The sequence below is a fragment of the Rhinolophus sinicus genome, linkage group LG15 (genome assembly GCF_036562045.2).
Source record: "Rhinolophus sinicus isolate RSC01 linkage group LG15, ASM3656204v1, whole genome shotgun sequence".
Taxonomy (NCBI): domain Eukaryota; kingdom Metazoa; phylum Chordata; class Mammalia; order Chiroptera; family Rhinolophidae; genus Rhinolophus; species Rhinolophus sinicus.
In genome coordinates this window covers 17,632,029-17,649,232 of record NC_133764.1, presented here as the reverse complement: position 1 = coordinate 17,649,232, position 17,204 = coordinate 17,632,029, and the positions used below count along the sequence as shown (strand labels likewise).

Below are 17,204 nucleotides of genomic sequence, written 5' to 3'. Positions count from 1 at the left end.
TCTGCTTACCATCAGGTATATTTATTTCAGTGTTTTCAGTTCTTGCCTAACTGGTGAAAAAGCTGTGGGGTAGCAGAAGACTGGACATAGTTGGCTTGAGTTACCAATCCCAACTCTGAATTAACCTGGTATCACTGGTTCAAAACTATCCTGCGGTCTTCAAATCTGAGGTTCTGGTTCATAAAACTCACTTAGTTTCTAATCTGAGGCATTCAATGGAACAGATTCCTTCCCCCCCACCCCACCTCTTATTTATAATGGAACCCATGTTAGAAAAGACAGTTTTTCTAAGTCTGGTAAACCAATGAGAACAGGAAAAGATGTACAGCTGATAGGCACAATAATTTCCTTTCACTGAAAATTTTACAAACCTGTATGTGCTTTTATTTTAAGCATGAATGGTATCCTTATTTAATTAAAAGTAATACTATTCTTTCCATTAAGGTGAAAGGTTTTTTGTGTTTTATTCTTTTTTACAATCTAAAAACTGTTCATTTAAGCCAAGTGTATATAGCACATTAAAAAATGGAAAAATAAGGAAAAGGATCGGCATTGTATGAACCACTGCAGAGAAGGTACTGAGTGTCATATTCCCATAAAGCCAATCTCTCCAGATGATGTGAACAAACAGCACAGAAAGCATGTGGCGCCCAGACTCACAAGGTGGTCATGAGGACTTTTACTTACACCCTACTGATTTCTAGACCAGCAGCTCCATTCTAAACCTTTCTACTGAACGCAAGACCCAAATAAACAGAACCCTACTGGACATTTGCTCCTAGATTTCCCAGACACCTCAAATCGAATGTACCAAAATCAAACTCATTTTCCCCTCCCACGTCTCAGCTTCTTATTCCTGGATTCCTTACCATGGTTAATGACATCACCACCCACTTACGTGCCCAAGCAAGTAATTTCAAATCAAGCTGTGACAACCCCTTCTCCCTTACACACTACCCAACATAAAGTCAACAAGTCCTTCTCGTCAGTCTCCTAAGAAGCTCTTCAATCGTCTATAATTCCGCCATTACCAACGTCACTGAGGTCTTCATATCTCAAGTGATCATTTCATCAATCTCGCAACCAACTAGTCTCCCTGCAGCCAATTTCACCTTTTCTAATCTAACTGCCACAAGGTCAATGGTGTTACTTTCCCCTCTCCTTAAATAGTTGTTTATGGGTCAACGGTGTTACTTCTGAACAAAGTGTTTTACTAGCTTAAAACTCTCCCATGACTCCCCAGCACCTACAAAATAAAATTGAGCCCCCTCTCCAAGGCCATCCCCAACTGGGCTCAAACCCCTATTTCACCTCACTGCCTTCCAATTCTTTCCTCATACCCCATGATCTAGCCACATTAAACCAGGGGCCCAGGCGCAGGTCTCCACCCTGATAATTCTGTAGCCCTGTGCAAGCTGTCCTCTGCATTTGAAACACGACCCTCTCCAATCCTTTTGTTGAAGCTCATCCTTCAAGATCCTACCGACTCTTCTAGGAAGCCTCCACCCTTCTCCTGCCCCCACGGGAGACCCAGCACTCCCACAGCACTGCGTACAGATCTCTATGATAGCACTTATTGTACTGATTCATAACTATTCATGTGAGTGTCCAATCAAAATGTGAGCTCTTTAAAAACAAGGATATGTCATTCACATCCCAGTGCCCAGCACAATGTCTGCTGAACTTGACTGCTAAAAGGATCAACTCCAACATTTCTCAGTGAGATCAGAGTCCAATAAGCTTAAGAGATTCAAGCCTAGTTTTGGCTCGCTGGTGAAAAGAAAAGACACTTCATGCTTAGGTTACTTCTAGTTTTTCATATTTTTCCCTACTGCCTTCAGGGTTAGTTACCAGAAAATTAGTAACTGAATAAGTCTTTTATCACTCCTTGAATTACCTATATTTTCCCATAAAACAGCACAATCCAGTGCTGTACCAAATCACAATTTTATAACTGAGTCATCAAATCGGAGATGCATCTTTAATAAAGAAAACTTAGCATGTTTCCTCTCAAGTTGTATTCCTTTTCTCTGAGTTACAAAGCTCTAAAAAGGACATAATCAAGACCTTGACAGGCAGTGAAAAGACAGAAATAAATATGAAACACTTCTCTGCATTCACCTCTCACCACGAGTACTGACTTCACACTTACACCCCACTCAGGTCAGCAGCCCTTCCCCTGGCCACTTTGCTTCTCACACTCACTCTCACTTCCCAACATATCATATTAGAATCATGTTTTTAGAGTTGCTATAATATTTTAGGAGTTTAAATCCAAGAATTAGGCTGTCTCTTCTGAAAATGTTCCAAGCTTCCTGTCCTGCTCTGCTGCATGATACAATGTTACTCTGCCAAAGTCTTAGCTCATTTCCTCCTCCTGCTTGTCCTCATATGGTGGTACACATCAATAATGCCCTTCCCGTTTTGACTTTGCTGTCTGCTTGGAATGCCCTATCTTCCTCAACTGTCCACCTGTGAGGTTCTATCATGCAGGTGCAATGCAGGAGGCCTTTACTGACAACACCTGCACCCAGCCTGTCGGTCCAGCGCAACACAGGCAGTGAGGGTGCGAGAAGGGGCGGTTTGGGTTAAGTTTTTTAGAAAGAAACTGTAAACAGAAACTTAATGCAGTTAAATCTCTCCGGAAGTCCAGGGGTCTCTCAGTCTCAGAAGACTGGAGCCCAGAATAGGGCCGAGGGGGGGGGTGTGTTATTGACTAGGTATGCAAAAACAAGAGAAAGCAACATTGTTTCATACAGTCTCTGAAACTCACACATAACAGAAAAATATTTATCTCAGTCACCCTTTGTCAGTCAACAGCTGAAGCACAAGGTCCCACAATGTCCTAATTAAGGTATGTACCTTCTCAGGGTCAGAAGGGTCAAGTCTCTTATTTTGTAAGTTCCTGTTGAGCTAAGTGGAGAGAACTGATCTTTGTTGTTTTTGTAACTTCTCTCACAAACAGGTGCCAGGGAAAAGGCAGAGCCAGCAACAGCTTTTCCTAGGCAGGGGGAAGGGGAGGCAAGGCCCCTTCCCATATTTTTCTAAGGCAGCTCATTGGGGTCCCCACTCGGTTCCGCCTGGCTTAGGTTGTATCTACCATGAGATATCTTACCCATCTTTGGCTGCAAACCGTCTTTTGGGGACCAGACAGAGAGACATAAGGTGTAAACATAAGGATAGAACAAAGACCCAGAAAGGCACAGTCTCACAGACTCTTCTTTCCTTAAGGAAAGACATGGGGTGACAGTTGGCTAGGCTGTTGTGTGACTACACCAGCCTTCCATCGTAACAAGCTACATCTCCCTGTAGTAGGACACTCCTTGTACTTCAGCAGTTCTGAGACACACTCCCCCCACATTTCTCGGAAAACAGAATACATCTTGTAACTGATGGCAGTCTCATTAGCAGCATTTCTTCTTAGTGGCATGTAAAATAATGGTAAACCTTACAATCCCTGGCACCACAGGTTTGATGAAATAAGGTATTACATCCTATTATAATTACTTTGCATATTTGTTATATTTCTGTTTCCTCCACCAGGACTGTGAACGTGCAGAGGGCAGGGGCTATGTCATAATCATCTTTGCCTAGCATAGATTTGGGCACAGAAAGTGAGTCCAATAAACACCAGTAATAATTAGTATTTATTCAGCATTTAGCAAGTATCAGGTACTATTCTAAACACTTTATGCACATGCAGTAACTTCACACTTATCTCTCACTCTGGTCAGCGGCCATTTTAACATTGAACCCTCACAACAACCCCCTGAAGTAAGTATGATTATTATCTTCCTCTTAAAGATGAAGGAACTGAGGTAAGCTTACACAGGTAGGCTCCTTCAAAGACACAAAGTTGCAGAAGATCTGAACCCATGCTTGCTGACTGTGATTCATATTGGTTCTCGTTTTTTTCATTCATCAAATATTTAATGAGCAATTACTTTATGCCAACTACTGTATTAAACACAGTAAACAAACCCTGGTCCTCAGAAGGCTACTCTGAACCTACATACACATTCTTTTATTCTTTACCCTCCAAATATCAGATCCAACCTACAAATTCACTAAATTAAATACATTCTCCTCTTTATTTTTCCTTTTTAACATGTTCTCATAGTCAGTCCTCCTTTAAAGTTGTTAGCACGCTATCAAAAACCAAACAAACGACAAAAAAAAAAACCACACCTTTGTGCTCTATTATTAATTAGCAGCTGTGAAAATATCACAAGAGACTTCAGTTAAGAAATGGGATGGGTGGCAAGATCAGGAGGGCTCTTACGAAACGATGATTCTGTTTGCAAGCAAATATCTTCAGTAAAAAAGAGATGGAGATACAACACCATAATTTTGTTTTTAAATAGACTGTTTTTAAGTTTTCCCTGAGCTCTGAGATGCTTTTTTAAAAACAAGGCTTCACTTTATCAGAACAAAAATGAACTAGTAAACCTTATTTCTTTTAGCCCTTGCTATGTCGGGTCCCCACTTGAGACAGACTGCTCGCAAAACAGGCAATCAAAGCACTGACCGTCCTCTTTCTCTCCCCCAGGGAAAGTCTACTCATTTGGTAACAGTCATCTACCACGTAAAAGAAACCACAAATAGGAAAGAGAATAGAAGAATGGATGGACAGGAAATTCTCATCACAGCTGAACAAACCTCTATCATTTTAATGTAACATGGATGGCATTTATGGACTTGTTTGAACTGATGGAAATGTCCAATAGAGGAAAAAATGCATTACCAAAATTAAAAATAGACATCCAATTATTAAAAATAAAATGTCTAGGGCAGCTCTAACATTCTGTACCTCTACTTCAGCTTCCATGTGATAGTCAAAGACAGAATAAATTTGTATTCTGTAAATGACCTATGACAACAGTGACAAATGCTTCCTTTTTCAAACTAGCCTCTAAAAAAGAATAATCGGTGTCAGAGAATTTATTGGGAGAGCCAAGTTAAAAATGATGTATCACTGTCCATTTTCAGGAAAGAGAGGTAAAACACGTTTTACCACATAGAGAAGTTAAAGACAACTAGGGTTCATTTCCCTCATTCCTATAACTCGTTTTCTTTATCTGAGACCCTTTAAGGATCTAGTACAGCCACTCCCTACCTTTGCTCAGATGAAAGACAAATCACTCACTAATTTCCAAAAGGCCTCAACATTTCAAGCTCTCAATCTTCAGAGCCAGCAAAGCTGAAGCATCCGTCATCTCTTTCTATCCTTTTGAAAGGAATTTCACATCTCTTTCAAAAGCTGTGGCCAGAAAGCCATCTTCTCTCTCTGGCAGCACAGTTTAACTCTGTCCTCTGCTTTGTCTACCCTAAACAACAAGAACAACATAACAAAGCCTCAGAAGTGCTCCTTCAGCCCATTAGAAAGAACCAGCCTCCTCTTGGGCTCTTGTACAGAGGTCTTTCTCTGACGCTCCACACTGGAAGTTCCAGAATAACAAAAAGTGGAGCTGAAAAGCTGCTGCTCTGTGCTTATCTGACCTCTAAAACAGAGACAGGGCCCTAGAGCAACCAGAGACCCCTTTGTAAAGAAAAGCTCTTTGTACAATTTAAAAATAAATTGTATTTGCACATCCCTCACTGTGCAGCCCTTCCAGCTTGTCTCAAACTAGTTTTCTCAGCTCATTATAAAGCACATTAGTATTAACTATGTTACAAAAGAATGAACCTGAGTGAGCTATGTTCAGAAAGCATTTAACAGGTTGGCCCTCCTTTATTTCCTTCCTCTTGGATAAGGAGCTACATACCATTTGTGAAAATGCCTGAGACTGGGGTATTTTTCCCACACAACTCTGATGGCTAATTTGTCACATCACAGAACAAACTGGTATTTCTGCACATCATCTGCTGGGCCCACCCTGTTTCCCCGAAAATAAGACCTAGCCAAACCATCAGCTCTAATGCGTCTTTTGGAACAAAAATTAACATAAGACCCAGGCTTATTTTATTATAAGACCCAGTCTAATATAACATAACACCGGGCCTTACATTAATTTTTGCTCCAAAAGACGCATTAGAGCTGATGGTCCGGCTACGGTAGGTAGAAAGCACGTTATGTGCCTACTGAGGTTTCACAAACAATATGCTTCGCCTTTACAAAGAAATCAGTCATTCCATTAATAACGGTAAGGCCTAAAAACCAGTAACACTGTTAGTGATACAGTAACATCAGCTTAGTACTAATAATCTACAATTTCCATAAGCAATCTCAATCACATGCATGACGCCTGCAATAGCCCATTTAAGCCCTACATCTTCCAGAAGTTCAGAAGGGTTAAGTGGGACCTGCCCAAGATTATCTATCAGCTTTTCAGTGATGGACGTGGGTTCGAAACTGTCAGACTCTAAGCCCCTAGCTCTTTTCTCTAGATCTCTCCCAGCTTTAAACAGAGGGCTCCCGACTTCCATTCTCTACCCCGAGTAGGCTTTTACTCCGGGCGACCGGCCCTTCCCCGCCTGGATCAGAGTTGGCTTCTTTAGCTCCAGCAGGGCTTTCATCCTCCACCACCCTCCCCCCACGACCATTCTCTGAAAGAAGCGGAAAGGGAGAGGCGACCGAAAGGTCCTGGGGGAAGGGACGATGACAAACGGGGGAGCGCGGGACACTCTCCCTGCCGTGGGTTCCTTCACTCTGCAGCGCGCATACCCTTTCCTCTGACAAGCTGTCCAGCCCTGGGGCCGACGATCTGCCCACCCATGACCCAAATTCTCTCGTCATCAACTCAAACTGTCCCTCCCCCACGCCCCTTCGCCTCTGACAGAGCCCAACCCCCCCGCCCAAGTCCGAGTATCCTTCCTCCAAGCCAACCCCGCTTCCTTCCCGTCGCCCAAACCCCTTCCACCACCACTCACTGTCGGTGACTGGGCCCGGCCCTCATGGCTGCTCGGTTGCCGACCGCCGCCGCCACAGCAGCTCCACGCCCCAGCCCCTCAATCACCGCCGCCGCCGTCGGGACTCGCCGGGAGCGGCTCCTGCGCCTGCGCAGCCTGGCGTGCCGGGGCCCTCTCGGGCAGCCTGCGCCTGCGCAGTCCGCTCCGGGGGCGTCTTCTTCAGTGCCTGATTCCCTGGACCCCCGGGTTTCAAGTGGACATGGCCGCTGGCCTCGAGGACTTGTTAAGCTTAAAGGCTCTGGCGGCTGCCCCAGGGCTGAGGCCTCTGGAATACCTTGCCTAGGTTACTAAACTCTTAGATCCATAAGGGGCCATAGACTTAATGGCACTTTCAGGATTCTGGATCTCATTTGCCCTTAAAGGCCTGAATTCAGGTGCTCGGAGGTGACCACTAATAATAAATTTAGGTTTCTTTCAAGAAGACGATCACATCTAGAGTGCATTGGAGGTAATTGTGTATGAGGCAACTTTGACATCCTAGAATACACTACTGGCCAGGAGATATTCAGAAGCACCGGGGACCTTGTCCAGCAGGTGACTGCATCTGGAGTGCATTGTAACACAGTGCTAAGTTCAGTCCGTTTATCAGAAGCATACTGTTTATTGGGCGAAAATGTTCCAGGCATCTCATGTGCCACTGAGGAATTAGCAAGCTAATAATCCCCTACTTTCCAGCTCTCACTGTGGAGCCTGACCCTTTTGCAAACTCGTAAAGGAAAACCAGAACTTTAGCACAAGGAAGCCCGACTATCAGCCCCTAGACCACTGTGCTGCCTTGGTTAGCCCAACAAGAGACCAGGTTCAATTGAGTCCTGGGAATTGAACTACACAAACTTGAAAGCTACAGACAATGCACGGCAGTCAAAGGGAAGAGAAGGTACAGAACTAATCTCCCCTTGTCACCAGGACGGTTCCAGCCCACCTTCAGCCCAGTCTCCCCTAATTCAGAATTTAGAGAGATAGGGACCAAGATATAATGTAAGGAAAAAAAAGAAAAAAGGAAGAGAAGCAAAAGGAGAAGGAAAAGTTCCATATTTTTTCTGTGAAAGGTTAAATTCTCTTCTACTTCTAGGCCTGATCCCAGTATCTGATTTGAATATTTGAACTCCTAGTCTTAGATTAAGGAAAATTTCCCTCATTTTTGTAAAGAAGCAAGAATAGACCCTAGAGTAAAGGTATATGCTGAAAATGAAGTTACTAGGTTGGTGCAGAAGTAATTGTGGTTTTTGCAGTTTTTTTCTTCTTTTAAAAACCGCATTACTTTTGCAACAACCTAATATCACAATGATGCTGGAGGCAATACGGCCTGCTTGTTACTAATATTACTAATTCTGTAAAAAGAGGCGAGAAGATATATACAAATGCACATAATGGAATTCTCAAGTCACTAAGAAACCTAAGGGTTATTCCCTGAAGCACCTGGGTAACTGAGGATTTTTTCTCATCAGATGTTTGTGACTTTTACATACAGAGCTATATGTTGCTGTGGGGTGTATAAATTGGCATAATCCCATCCTTAGAAAAGCAAATTTACACAAAGATGTAGATTTCATGCATGAATTGCTTCCCACCTAGGCAATTCTATCTTGACATATATAGCATAAAATACAATAGCTAGCAGAGCAGGTGGTGGGCAGTAAACAGGATATCCTGTGGGTGGAGCCTAGGATCAATCCCAGAGGTTAGTTCCTGGCATAGAAGACTTGTCATTACTTGCAAAAGTATTACCCTTTGGAATGAGAACGCATTTGGCACCTCAGGGTAATTGCAAAGCCAGAAAGGAAGAAGAATTAATATTGACAATATGTTCTGATTAATGGATGACTAAAAAGAAGGCCATAGCTGACCTTGAAGCTTCTGGGAACTGTGTTTTCCCAGCCCTATTACTACATGCAGCCCCTGGGAAGGCCTGCTGGAATCTATACAATGACAGCATAGCTTCTTATATTTGCACCAGGAGGGTCTCCTGAGCCATCTCCCTACTTAAATTTCTTACCAAGGGCAGAATAGTAGACTTTTTTCCTGCCAAGCATTCATTCACTATATACAATAAAAATCAGAGTACCACCGTTACTTCTTTTTCAGACCATATGGATGAACACAACCCATTCCCAAGTTAATCAGCATATAACATTTCCTAAGTTACAAGGATTGTTTCAGGGATGGGCACATAACCCAGACAGAACCAAATACGCACAAGAATTATTTTCTGAGAGTCTGTTTTTCTTTCCCATTAAAACTGGATGTCAGAAGATGTAGTATCCGAAACTGCTGCAACCATGTTGACACCACAAAGGGAAAGCCAATCCAGACAAAGATGTAATGTAGTCACTCATTGAATGAAAATCTGCTAAACATTCACTATGTACAAGACACTGTTCTAGGTGGAGATACAGTAGTGAAATATATATATATATATATATATATATATATATATATATATATATATATATTATATAACACACACAAACACACACACCCCGTAGGAGGGAAAAAGAAAGGGCCTTATGAGAGAATTTAACCAGTCTTGGAAGAAACAGTCTATGGGAAGACCTGGAAGTGAAAGGGAATACCAGGTAATTAGGGGACTGAAAAAAATTCAGTTGAGCTGGAAAAAATTCAACTGAGTGGGATGACAAAAGATGGGACAGGCAAAGTAAACCAGACACCCGTTAATTAGTTTGTACTTTATTCTGAGGGCAGTGAAGCAAGGGAGTGACTTGGTCAGTTTGGGGCCATGAGGAGGTTCATAAGATCGAAGACCATGAAGATCCCTGAGGAGCCTCTTACAGCATTCCAGGCACTGCAATAGGACCATTGCAGGTAGTGATAAATCTGTGAGGGAAAGCCTAAGGAAGTGACATTTAAACTGAGACCTGAATGGGGAGCAGAAGTCAAAACCAAAACACAGGAGGGAGGAGTAACAGGTGTCAAGACTATGAGGCAGAAATGAGCTTAGTATATTCAGGAGATGGAAAGAAAACCAATGTGGCTGAAGCTTTTGGAAGTAAACGGCTCAATGCATGCAAGGATTTTGGATTAATCTAGTTGGAAGAGGAGGCCATTGGAGGGTTTTAAGCACCATCTCTCCCTGACTCTGTGCCCTTAGATATCTGGAATCCATCTGCTTCTCTCCACTATCTTCGCTGCACTATTTTAGTGAGTAAGCTATAATGATACCTAGTTGGAAAAGGACTTGAGGTCAGGGAAGATTTTTTTGCTTTTCAGATGGAAGAGATTAGCATTTATTTAAATAAATGCTGATAAGAGGACTACAGTACAGAAATTGTCTATACAGAAAAGAAAGAATAATTCATGGAACAAGATTCCTGAAGGGGCAAAACAAGTAGCCTTAAGACAGGAAAATGTATTGAGAGACTATATTGCTCTAAGTCCTAGATTCAAATGAACAATGATATGTTTATTATCATCTTCTTCATTTTACAGATGAGAGTTTAAAGAACTTATCCAAACGCATACAGCTAATAAGTGGCAGGCTGAGATATGAATCGAGGCCTCGAGGCCGTCTGTTTCATTTGATTAGCCTCTCCTAATCTCACAAAATACAAAATTCCCCCACAGTATCCTTTGAGGGAAAATTGCTGTGGAAAGAAAGAGAATGAACAAGGCACTTTGTCTCATTTCATCTCATTTTTGTGTCATCCCTGGGTTTCTTCCACAGTGTTATCTGTTGCCAGAACTGTAGTATTTAGTATGTGTTCCTTGGATGATTTTGCATTTATGTAATTACATTCTTCATCCACTGTTTAACCTGAAATTTCCCTTCACCTCAATTGCAGTTGAAATGACATCTCACCTAACTGTCCAGGAAAGATTCATATTTTTCTGACTGCTAGCTGTCGTGTATTTCATGGCATCATGTTCTTTGGGCAGATGGGTGCCCAAAGAACATCCTGAATATCATGTTCCAAAAAGGCTGTTCCTTCCACTAACAGAGCAGGAAGTCTGAAAAGTGGAGCCTGGCACCATTTGCAAACCATCAGTGTATTTGGCTGCCCAGGCTCTGTCAATCTTGCGTCACTCAGAGCTTCTCTGGACAGTCAGCCTCCATTCCTATAGCAGCCTGGCCAGTTGAGTCTCACCATCTTCCAACAATTCTCCCCTCTCTGTCATCAACTTTTCCCTCTCTACTGGGTCATTGCCATAAACACAAAATCTCCCATCTTAAAAAAGAAAAGAAAACCATCTCTTAACGCCACTCCTCTCTCCTCTTCTGTTCCCACTCCCTTTTGCTCTGCTCCTCTGAGAAGAGTTGTATATATATTCTATATATATTCCAGTTATCCTTAATTCCTCTCCTCTCTCCTAAACCCCCTCCATTTAGGACCGCTCTACTGAAATTGTTCCTGTCAGGTCACTAATTCTCTCTCTCTCTCTCTCTCTCTCTCTCTCTCTCTCTCTCTCTCTCTCATACACACGCACACACACAGGACGCAAGTGATGGAAAATTTTGTCCGTTTTGTTCATTTATCTCTCAATTTCAAGAGTTTGACAGGTTTCAAAGGATGAAGAGAGCTTTAGGCTACATATAGGTCAATCAAGTTCCTGAGGCCGCTAAGGCAGTCTTGGGAGATTCTAGGTAACTACACGGCTTCGTGCTTTGCAGACCCTCTGCTTTTTCTCCAGAAAGGAATTACTTCAGGGAGGAGATCGTAGCCGAGGTTTATAGGAGGGAAACCCGGGTTGGCTACTACGGTACATTGGAAACACCGACCCACGGACCACTCCTTACAGCAGGCTCGCATCAAGTTGAAGTGCAGACCACTGGAGGCCGCTGCCGGACCGCTAGGCCAAGCCAAAGTAGAGCTGGGAGAGGATCTTGCAAGTCTAAGGCTGGAGAGGACTAAAATGACTCTTAAGGGGACCAGCCGAATAGTGCCCGCTCCCTCCCCCCCACCCCCCCAAGACCATTACTCCCTTGATACGCCGGTTTCTACAGCTGCGTGAAGGCAGGCGCTAAGAGAACGATTCTGCCGCTTGGCCTCGTGGGAGATGTAGTCTTGCAGGAGGTAGGGCTAGAAGGGCCTTTTACAAAACTTTGGCAAGAGAAGAAAACCCAATGTGTATAGGATTCCAAAACGATTATCATGCTCACACACTCTAAATACTCATTTTCCCCTTTCCTTGGCCTTGGCTAGTCTCCAGAATAGTTTCTGTCGCATCCCACCTCCTACGTCGCGTGTGTCTCCGCACTCTGGGCCAATCTAGCTCTTTCCTGCTCGCTCGCCCTTCCGCCGCTCCGACCAATCGTAGGTGCGTTCCCGGTCAGTTCCCGGAGTGCCTTGCGGCTGTAATGGCTGCCCCGGGCCGTCGTGGGGCTGCGCTCCTTCGGACTGTGTTAGGGTTTGGGCAGCTGGGCCCTGTCGGCGCGAGAGAGTGGGCGACCCGGTTCCCGTCGCTCTTGGGCTGTCAGCGGAGGTGCGTGTCCTGTGTCGCGGGCGCCGCTTTCTCTGGGCCCCTCCTGGCCTCGGCTTCTGGGCGTTATGGCCAGAACTCAGCTCTGGACCGCTTTCTCGGAATCTCTCAGCCTGACAGTTCGTTGACTCCTTGCGTCCCCGCCGTGTCCATGCACAGAGGTAAAGGGCCCAGATAGATTTGTCCTGGACGGTTTTTATCACTGAAAGTCCCGTGTCGGGGAAACTCCCCGTCAGTCTGGGGATAGCATGTTTGGCCCTGTGTTACAGAAAATAAAGGCCTCGAGAGAGTCGAGCAGTGAAGGAACTCACAGGAGAGAAAAACCAGGTTCTAAGGGTTTGTGAACCAGAGGGAACCCATCTGATCACAACCAGAGACACTCACAAAGAGTCTGAGGTTGAAGAGCCACAGGCTAGGCAGAGTTGTGGGTCTCTGACCCCACATGGGAAGCAGACTCATCCAACAAGTGCTTCATCTCCTTGGCAAGACACTGAGTTACACCTGGGATATCGCACCCTCTTTTCTGGTAGGGAGTAGTATAGACTAGAATCTGGTAGGGAGGCTGGACACATAAACTGGTAATTGCAGTGCAATGTCATAAGGAGCTAATACTTTCAGAAAGCATTCATAACAATCTTAGCTGGGTGAGATAGTCAGGCGGGAGGAATTTCTGGCTTTGTCTGGTCTGGCTATACTCACGCATGTACATATATTTACCATGCACAACTACATCGTGCAATTCCACAGAGTAATTGAGTGTTAAAGTGCTAGGCATTGTGCTGAGTGGTTTTACACAATTGCCAATTGTCAAAAGAAGGTTATAAGTAGGTACCATTAATATCATCTCCGTTTTACATATAAGAAAATTAAGGGATTTAGAGAGGTTAGCGGGCTTGATAAAGTCATATAAACTAATTAATTGACAAACTAAGTCTCAAAGCCAGGTCTCGGCTTCAACCTGGTATATTGATCTTGTATCCCTACTCCCTTTGTGGGTGGGTAGGACTGTGTACCTCACAGGATCCAGATTGTGCTCTCTCTCCCCTCCTGCCCCCAAACACAGATGAGCAGGATCTCCTCTTGGTCCATCATCCGGATATGCCTGAGAACCCCCGGGTCCTACGAGTGGTCCTCCTTGGTGCCCCGAATGCAGGGAAGTCAACACTCTCCAACCAGCTGCTGGGCCGAAAAGTATGCTATATCCTTGACTGCCCCCGCCCCCCCCCACACACACATCCTTTTCATCTCTTCATCGATTGTCTTAGAAAGATCTGGGACCTCACTTGGGACTTCTGTGTTCCTGGCAGGTGTTTCCTGTCTCCAAGAAGGTGCACACCACTCGCTGCCAAGCTCTGGGGGTCATCACAGAGAAGGAGGCCCAGGTGGTGCGTACCTGCAACAGGACAGAGGGGGTCACTAAGAGGGCTTCCCTTACTGTTAGACATGAAGAAAATGACGTTTAGACTCACTTCTCTGAGGAAAGAGGTTCTCCTCTTCCTTTAGGCCTGGAGCAGTATTCTCTGTACCTTCCCCCTCTGGTACCTAATCAGAAAGGTCTCATTTCCTCTTTACTGCTTCCTACGCTTCCATATATTCACAGTCAGCGCCTTCCTCCTGGATCCCATCTAGAATTAAAACAAAGCTGGAGAGTAAAGATCTAGTCAGCTTGGCTAAGAAGTGGCGGAGGCAGGCTTCTGACAGGGAGGGTGGCCTTTCACTCCCCAGTCATACTCTTTTCCTCCTGGGGTCTGGGGTCTAGGCATCTCTCTTTCCTGGTTTTAGATTCTACTTGACACACCTGGCCTCATCAGCCCTGTTAAACAGAAAAGGTAATAGTTGTGGAAACAAGGCTTGTAGGGGAAAAGGTTTTGAAGAGGGGGTGGGGAGATTCCATCACAGGGGCTGGGAAACCCTCTTAGCACATTCCATCCATCATCAGGAGCGCATCAGTCACAAGACCCTTCCTGACCTATGTATGTCTCTCCCTCAGGCACCATCTGGAGCTCTCTTTGTTGGAAGATCCATGGAAGAGCATGGAATCTGCTGATCTGGGTTAGGCTCAGGCTGGGAATCTGAAGCCCAATTTATACAGTCACGGCCTCTCGTTCTTGGTAGTTTGGGAGGTGGGGGTTGGCCAGAGCCCATCCCATTGGAAGTTCTTGGGTGGGGGTAGGCGGGGAGAGTGGTCATATCTTGTCCTCCTCCCCACCCTGCCAACTTCCAGTGGTGGTTCTCGTGGATGTCTCGGACAAGTGGACTCGGAGCCAGCTCAACCCTCAAGTGCTCCAGTGTTTGACCCAGTTCTCCCAAGTCCCCAGCGTTCTTGTGATGAACAAGGTGAGCACCACCGACCCGAGGAAGGGGTCTGTTTTCCTGCAAAGCCCCCATCTCGCTGACCACACCCCCTCGGCCTGTCCCCCATGCCCAGGTAGATTGCCTGAAGCAGAAGGCAGTTCTCCTGGAGCTCACGGCAGCCCTCACTGAAGGTGTGGTCAATGGCAAGAAGCTCAAGATAAGGCAGGCCTTCCGCTCACAGCAGGGCACCCATTGCCCCAGCCCAGCAACGAAGGATCCAAACACACAGTCTGTGGGAAGCCCACAGAGAATTGGCTGGCCCCATTTCCAGGAGATCTTCATGTTGTCAGCCCTCAGCCAGGAGGATGTGAAAACACTAAAGGTCAGGCTTGGGCTTCTGTCGCGTGAAGACAAGCCTCAGAGTTCCTCCTGGAAGTGAGAGCGAGTAGGAAGCCCTGGTTGGGACTGACGGGCTCACATACTCCCTCTGTGCCCACAGCAGTACCTCCTGGCACAGGCGCGGCCAGGGCCCTGGGAGTTCCACAGCGAAGTCCTCACCAGCCAGATGCCTGAGGAGATCTGTGCCAACATCATCCGAGAGAAGCTCCTGGAGCACCTGCCCCAGGAGGTGCCCTACAGTGTACAGCAGGTACAGGCCCAGTGAAGGGATCTGGGGCCCTCCACCCGGCGCACACCCACAGCAGGACAGCTGGGTCCCAGAGGGTAAGGGTATGGGCCTGCCTGACGAATCATGTTTCCGTGTGCAGAGAACAGTTGTGTGGGAAGAAGGACCCAGTGGGGAGCTGGTCATCGTACAGAAGCTCCTGGTGCCCAAAGAATCTCATGTGGTGAGCAGGGCTGGGCTTGGAGGGACTCTCTTAGGCAGGGGTCCTCCCCCAATGCTTGGGAGCCCAGAGAGCAGGCTCACATTCCTCTTTTGTCCCACCCGCAGAAGATCCTGATTGGTCCGAAGGGGCACCTCATCTCCCAGATTGCCGAGGAGGCCAGCCGAGACCTGATGGATATCTTCCTCTGTGAGGTTCAGCTCCGCCTCTCTGTGAAGCTCCTGGACTGACCACCCTCTGCTATCCCTCCCAGGACATCCCAGTCCAAGCGTCTGGCAGGAGCCACTGACTAGGACTGCCCCATGCCTGGGGCTGGCACACTAACTGCAGGCTGGTGTGGCTTGCCTCATTTGCACAGCCCCTGCGCAGCCGTGTCTCGTGTTGGAGGAAGGAGCCTACCTTAGCTCAGTTCCCAGGGAGTTCCTGGCCATTTGGTGGGAGCAGTGCCATCCTGCTTCCACTTGGCATTGGGCCCACCGTTTCTCCCTGAGTTACCAGTTATTCGCAGACAGATCTTTTACACCTCTACCCTCAGACCCTCCACCTCGAAGCCGGGGAAGGACACACGTGTCCTGAGTGAGATAATGCCTCCCACCTGCTCCCCAAGTCCTTGATCCCTCACACCCCTTCCCTCTTGGATGCTAATAAAGTTAAAAGACAAGCATTCTGGTTCTCACCTTTATTTCTTTAGAACAGGAAAGAGAAAACTTACCCATTCCCTTACCCCCACCCCATTGTCTGAGCTGGGTCTCCCTCCCTTCCAGTAGTCTGCTTCAGCGTCCTGAGCTCTTTCCTTGGCACGTTTTCTGGGTGCAGCAAGAGAACCGTTACCATTACTAAACTCAGTAATGGTAACGGTTTCCTCGCCATTCCCAAGTGCCCCGGCAGTCGGCAGGCTGTGACAGGCTGTGGCAGCTGAGCGGTGAGTGCGGTGGGCTTGAGGCCTCTGCCTTGCTGCATGCTCTGCCGTCGTCCATCTTCTGCCGTCCTTGTCAGGCTCCAGAGCTGGGGGTACCCGGACTAGTACATCATCTATACTGTAGTGTCTCATCGCAAACTTACAGTATATGATGATATCCCAGCCAGGGCCCTGCAGGGGACATAGGGCGCGAGGCAGAGAAAGCCAGGGGCTGGAGGCAAAGCGAGACAGCTTAGGGCTGGACACAGAGCTCCCTGTCTGTGCTCCACAGCGCCTGGGCCAGTGTCTTCATTCCATGGTCCAGAGCAGCCCAAGGGGGTTAGGGGAAGGGGACTGGCCAAAGAACCCTGCAGAGCAGGGATCTGTTGCGATCACCTTAGGGACCCAGCGCCAGAGTTAAGCCAGAGCTCACCTAATGAGGCACAAGGTTACCTCTGGTCAGACGGACGGACAGACAGACAGACAGACAGACCCAGAGGAGGGCCACTTACCTGGAGCAGGAACTGCATATGGGGAAGGTAGAGAGCCTCTCTCCTGGCCTCTTCACTCTAAGGGCTCGCTTTTTAATCCATTGGCCCCTCCCCTGGGTGGGGCAGTATCCCAGGTTCTAGAAGGCCCTGCCTCTTAACCCTTTCCCTGCGGGACTCCTGGGAAGGAGGGTCACTGGTCCCTCTCCCTATTCGGCCCTTTCTCACATTCTCCTCTATGAACCTTGCTAAGCCTTCGCTCCCATTCCCATGAAGCTGGCCATCTATTTGCTCAGCTGAAAAGGAGAAAGAACAGCTTCACCCCATCCTTCA

The 17,204-nt window shown here is 46.5% G+C and overlaps 2 protein-coding genes and 1 long non-coding RNA gene across 5 annotated transcripts in view; 1 reads left to right on the top strand and 2 right to left on the bottom strand.

The window, feature by feature from the left end:
* The window catches only part of FAM222B (family with sequence similarity 222 member B), a 56,322-nt gene extending 49,307 nt beyond the window's left edge, over positions 1-7,015 (bottom strand). Inside the window, exon 1 of one of the 3 annotated variants that reach the window (XM_019739543.2) lies at positions 6,871-7,015. The gene's annotated coding sequence lies outside the window, so the exon portion shown is untranslated. The remainder of the gene's footprint in view (positions 1-6,870) is intronic. The other 2 variants (XM_019739541.2, XM_074320198.1) reach the window with 2 other exon arrangements.
* Positions 7,016-12,203: 5,188 nt separating this feature from the next.
* On the top strand, positions 12,204-16,149 carry ERAL1 (Era like 12S mitochondrial rRNA chaperone 1). Its single transcript, XM_019739545.2, has 10 exons — positions 12,204-12,506; positions 13,409-13,536; positions 13,653-13,730; positions 14,128-14,174; positions 14,336-14,397; positions 14,570-14,682; positions 14,774-15,022; positions 15,140-15,289; positions 15,408-15,488; positions 15,593-16,149. The coding sequence occupies exons 1-10, from the start codon at positions 12,224-12,226 to the stop codon at positions 15,713-15,715; spliced, it is 1,314 nt and encodes a 437-aa protein (XP_019595104.2). The 5' UTR covers positions 12,204-12,223; the 3' UTR covers positions 15,716-16,149.
* LOC141568865 (uncharacterized) lies at positions 16,150-16,934 on the bottom strand. The gene is made up of 2 exons (XR_012492097.1): positions 16,896-16,934; positions 16,150-16,575 (listed from the first exon to the last, which is right to left on the bottom strand). It is a non-coding gene; the product is annotated as an uncharacterized LOC141568865 (long non-coding RNA).
* Between the last annotated feature and the right edge of the window lie 270 nt (positions 16,935-17,204).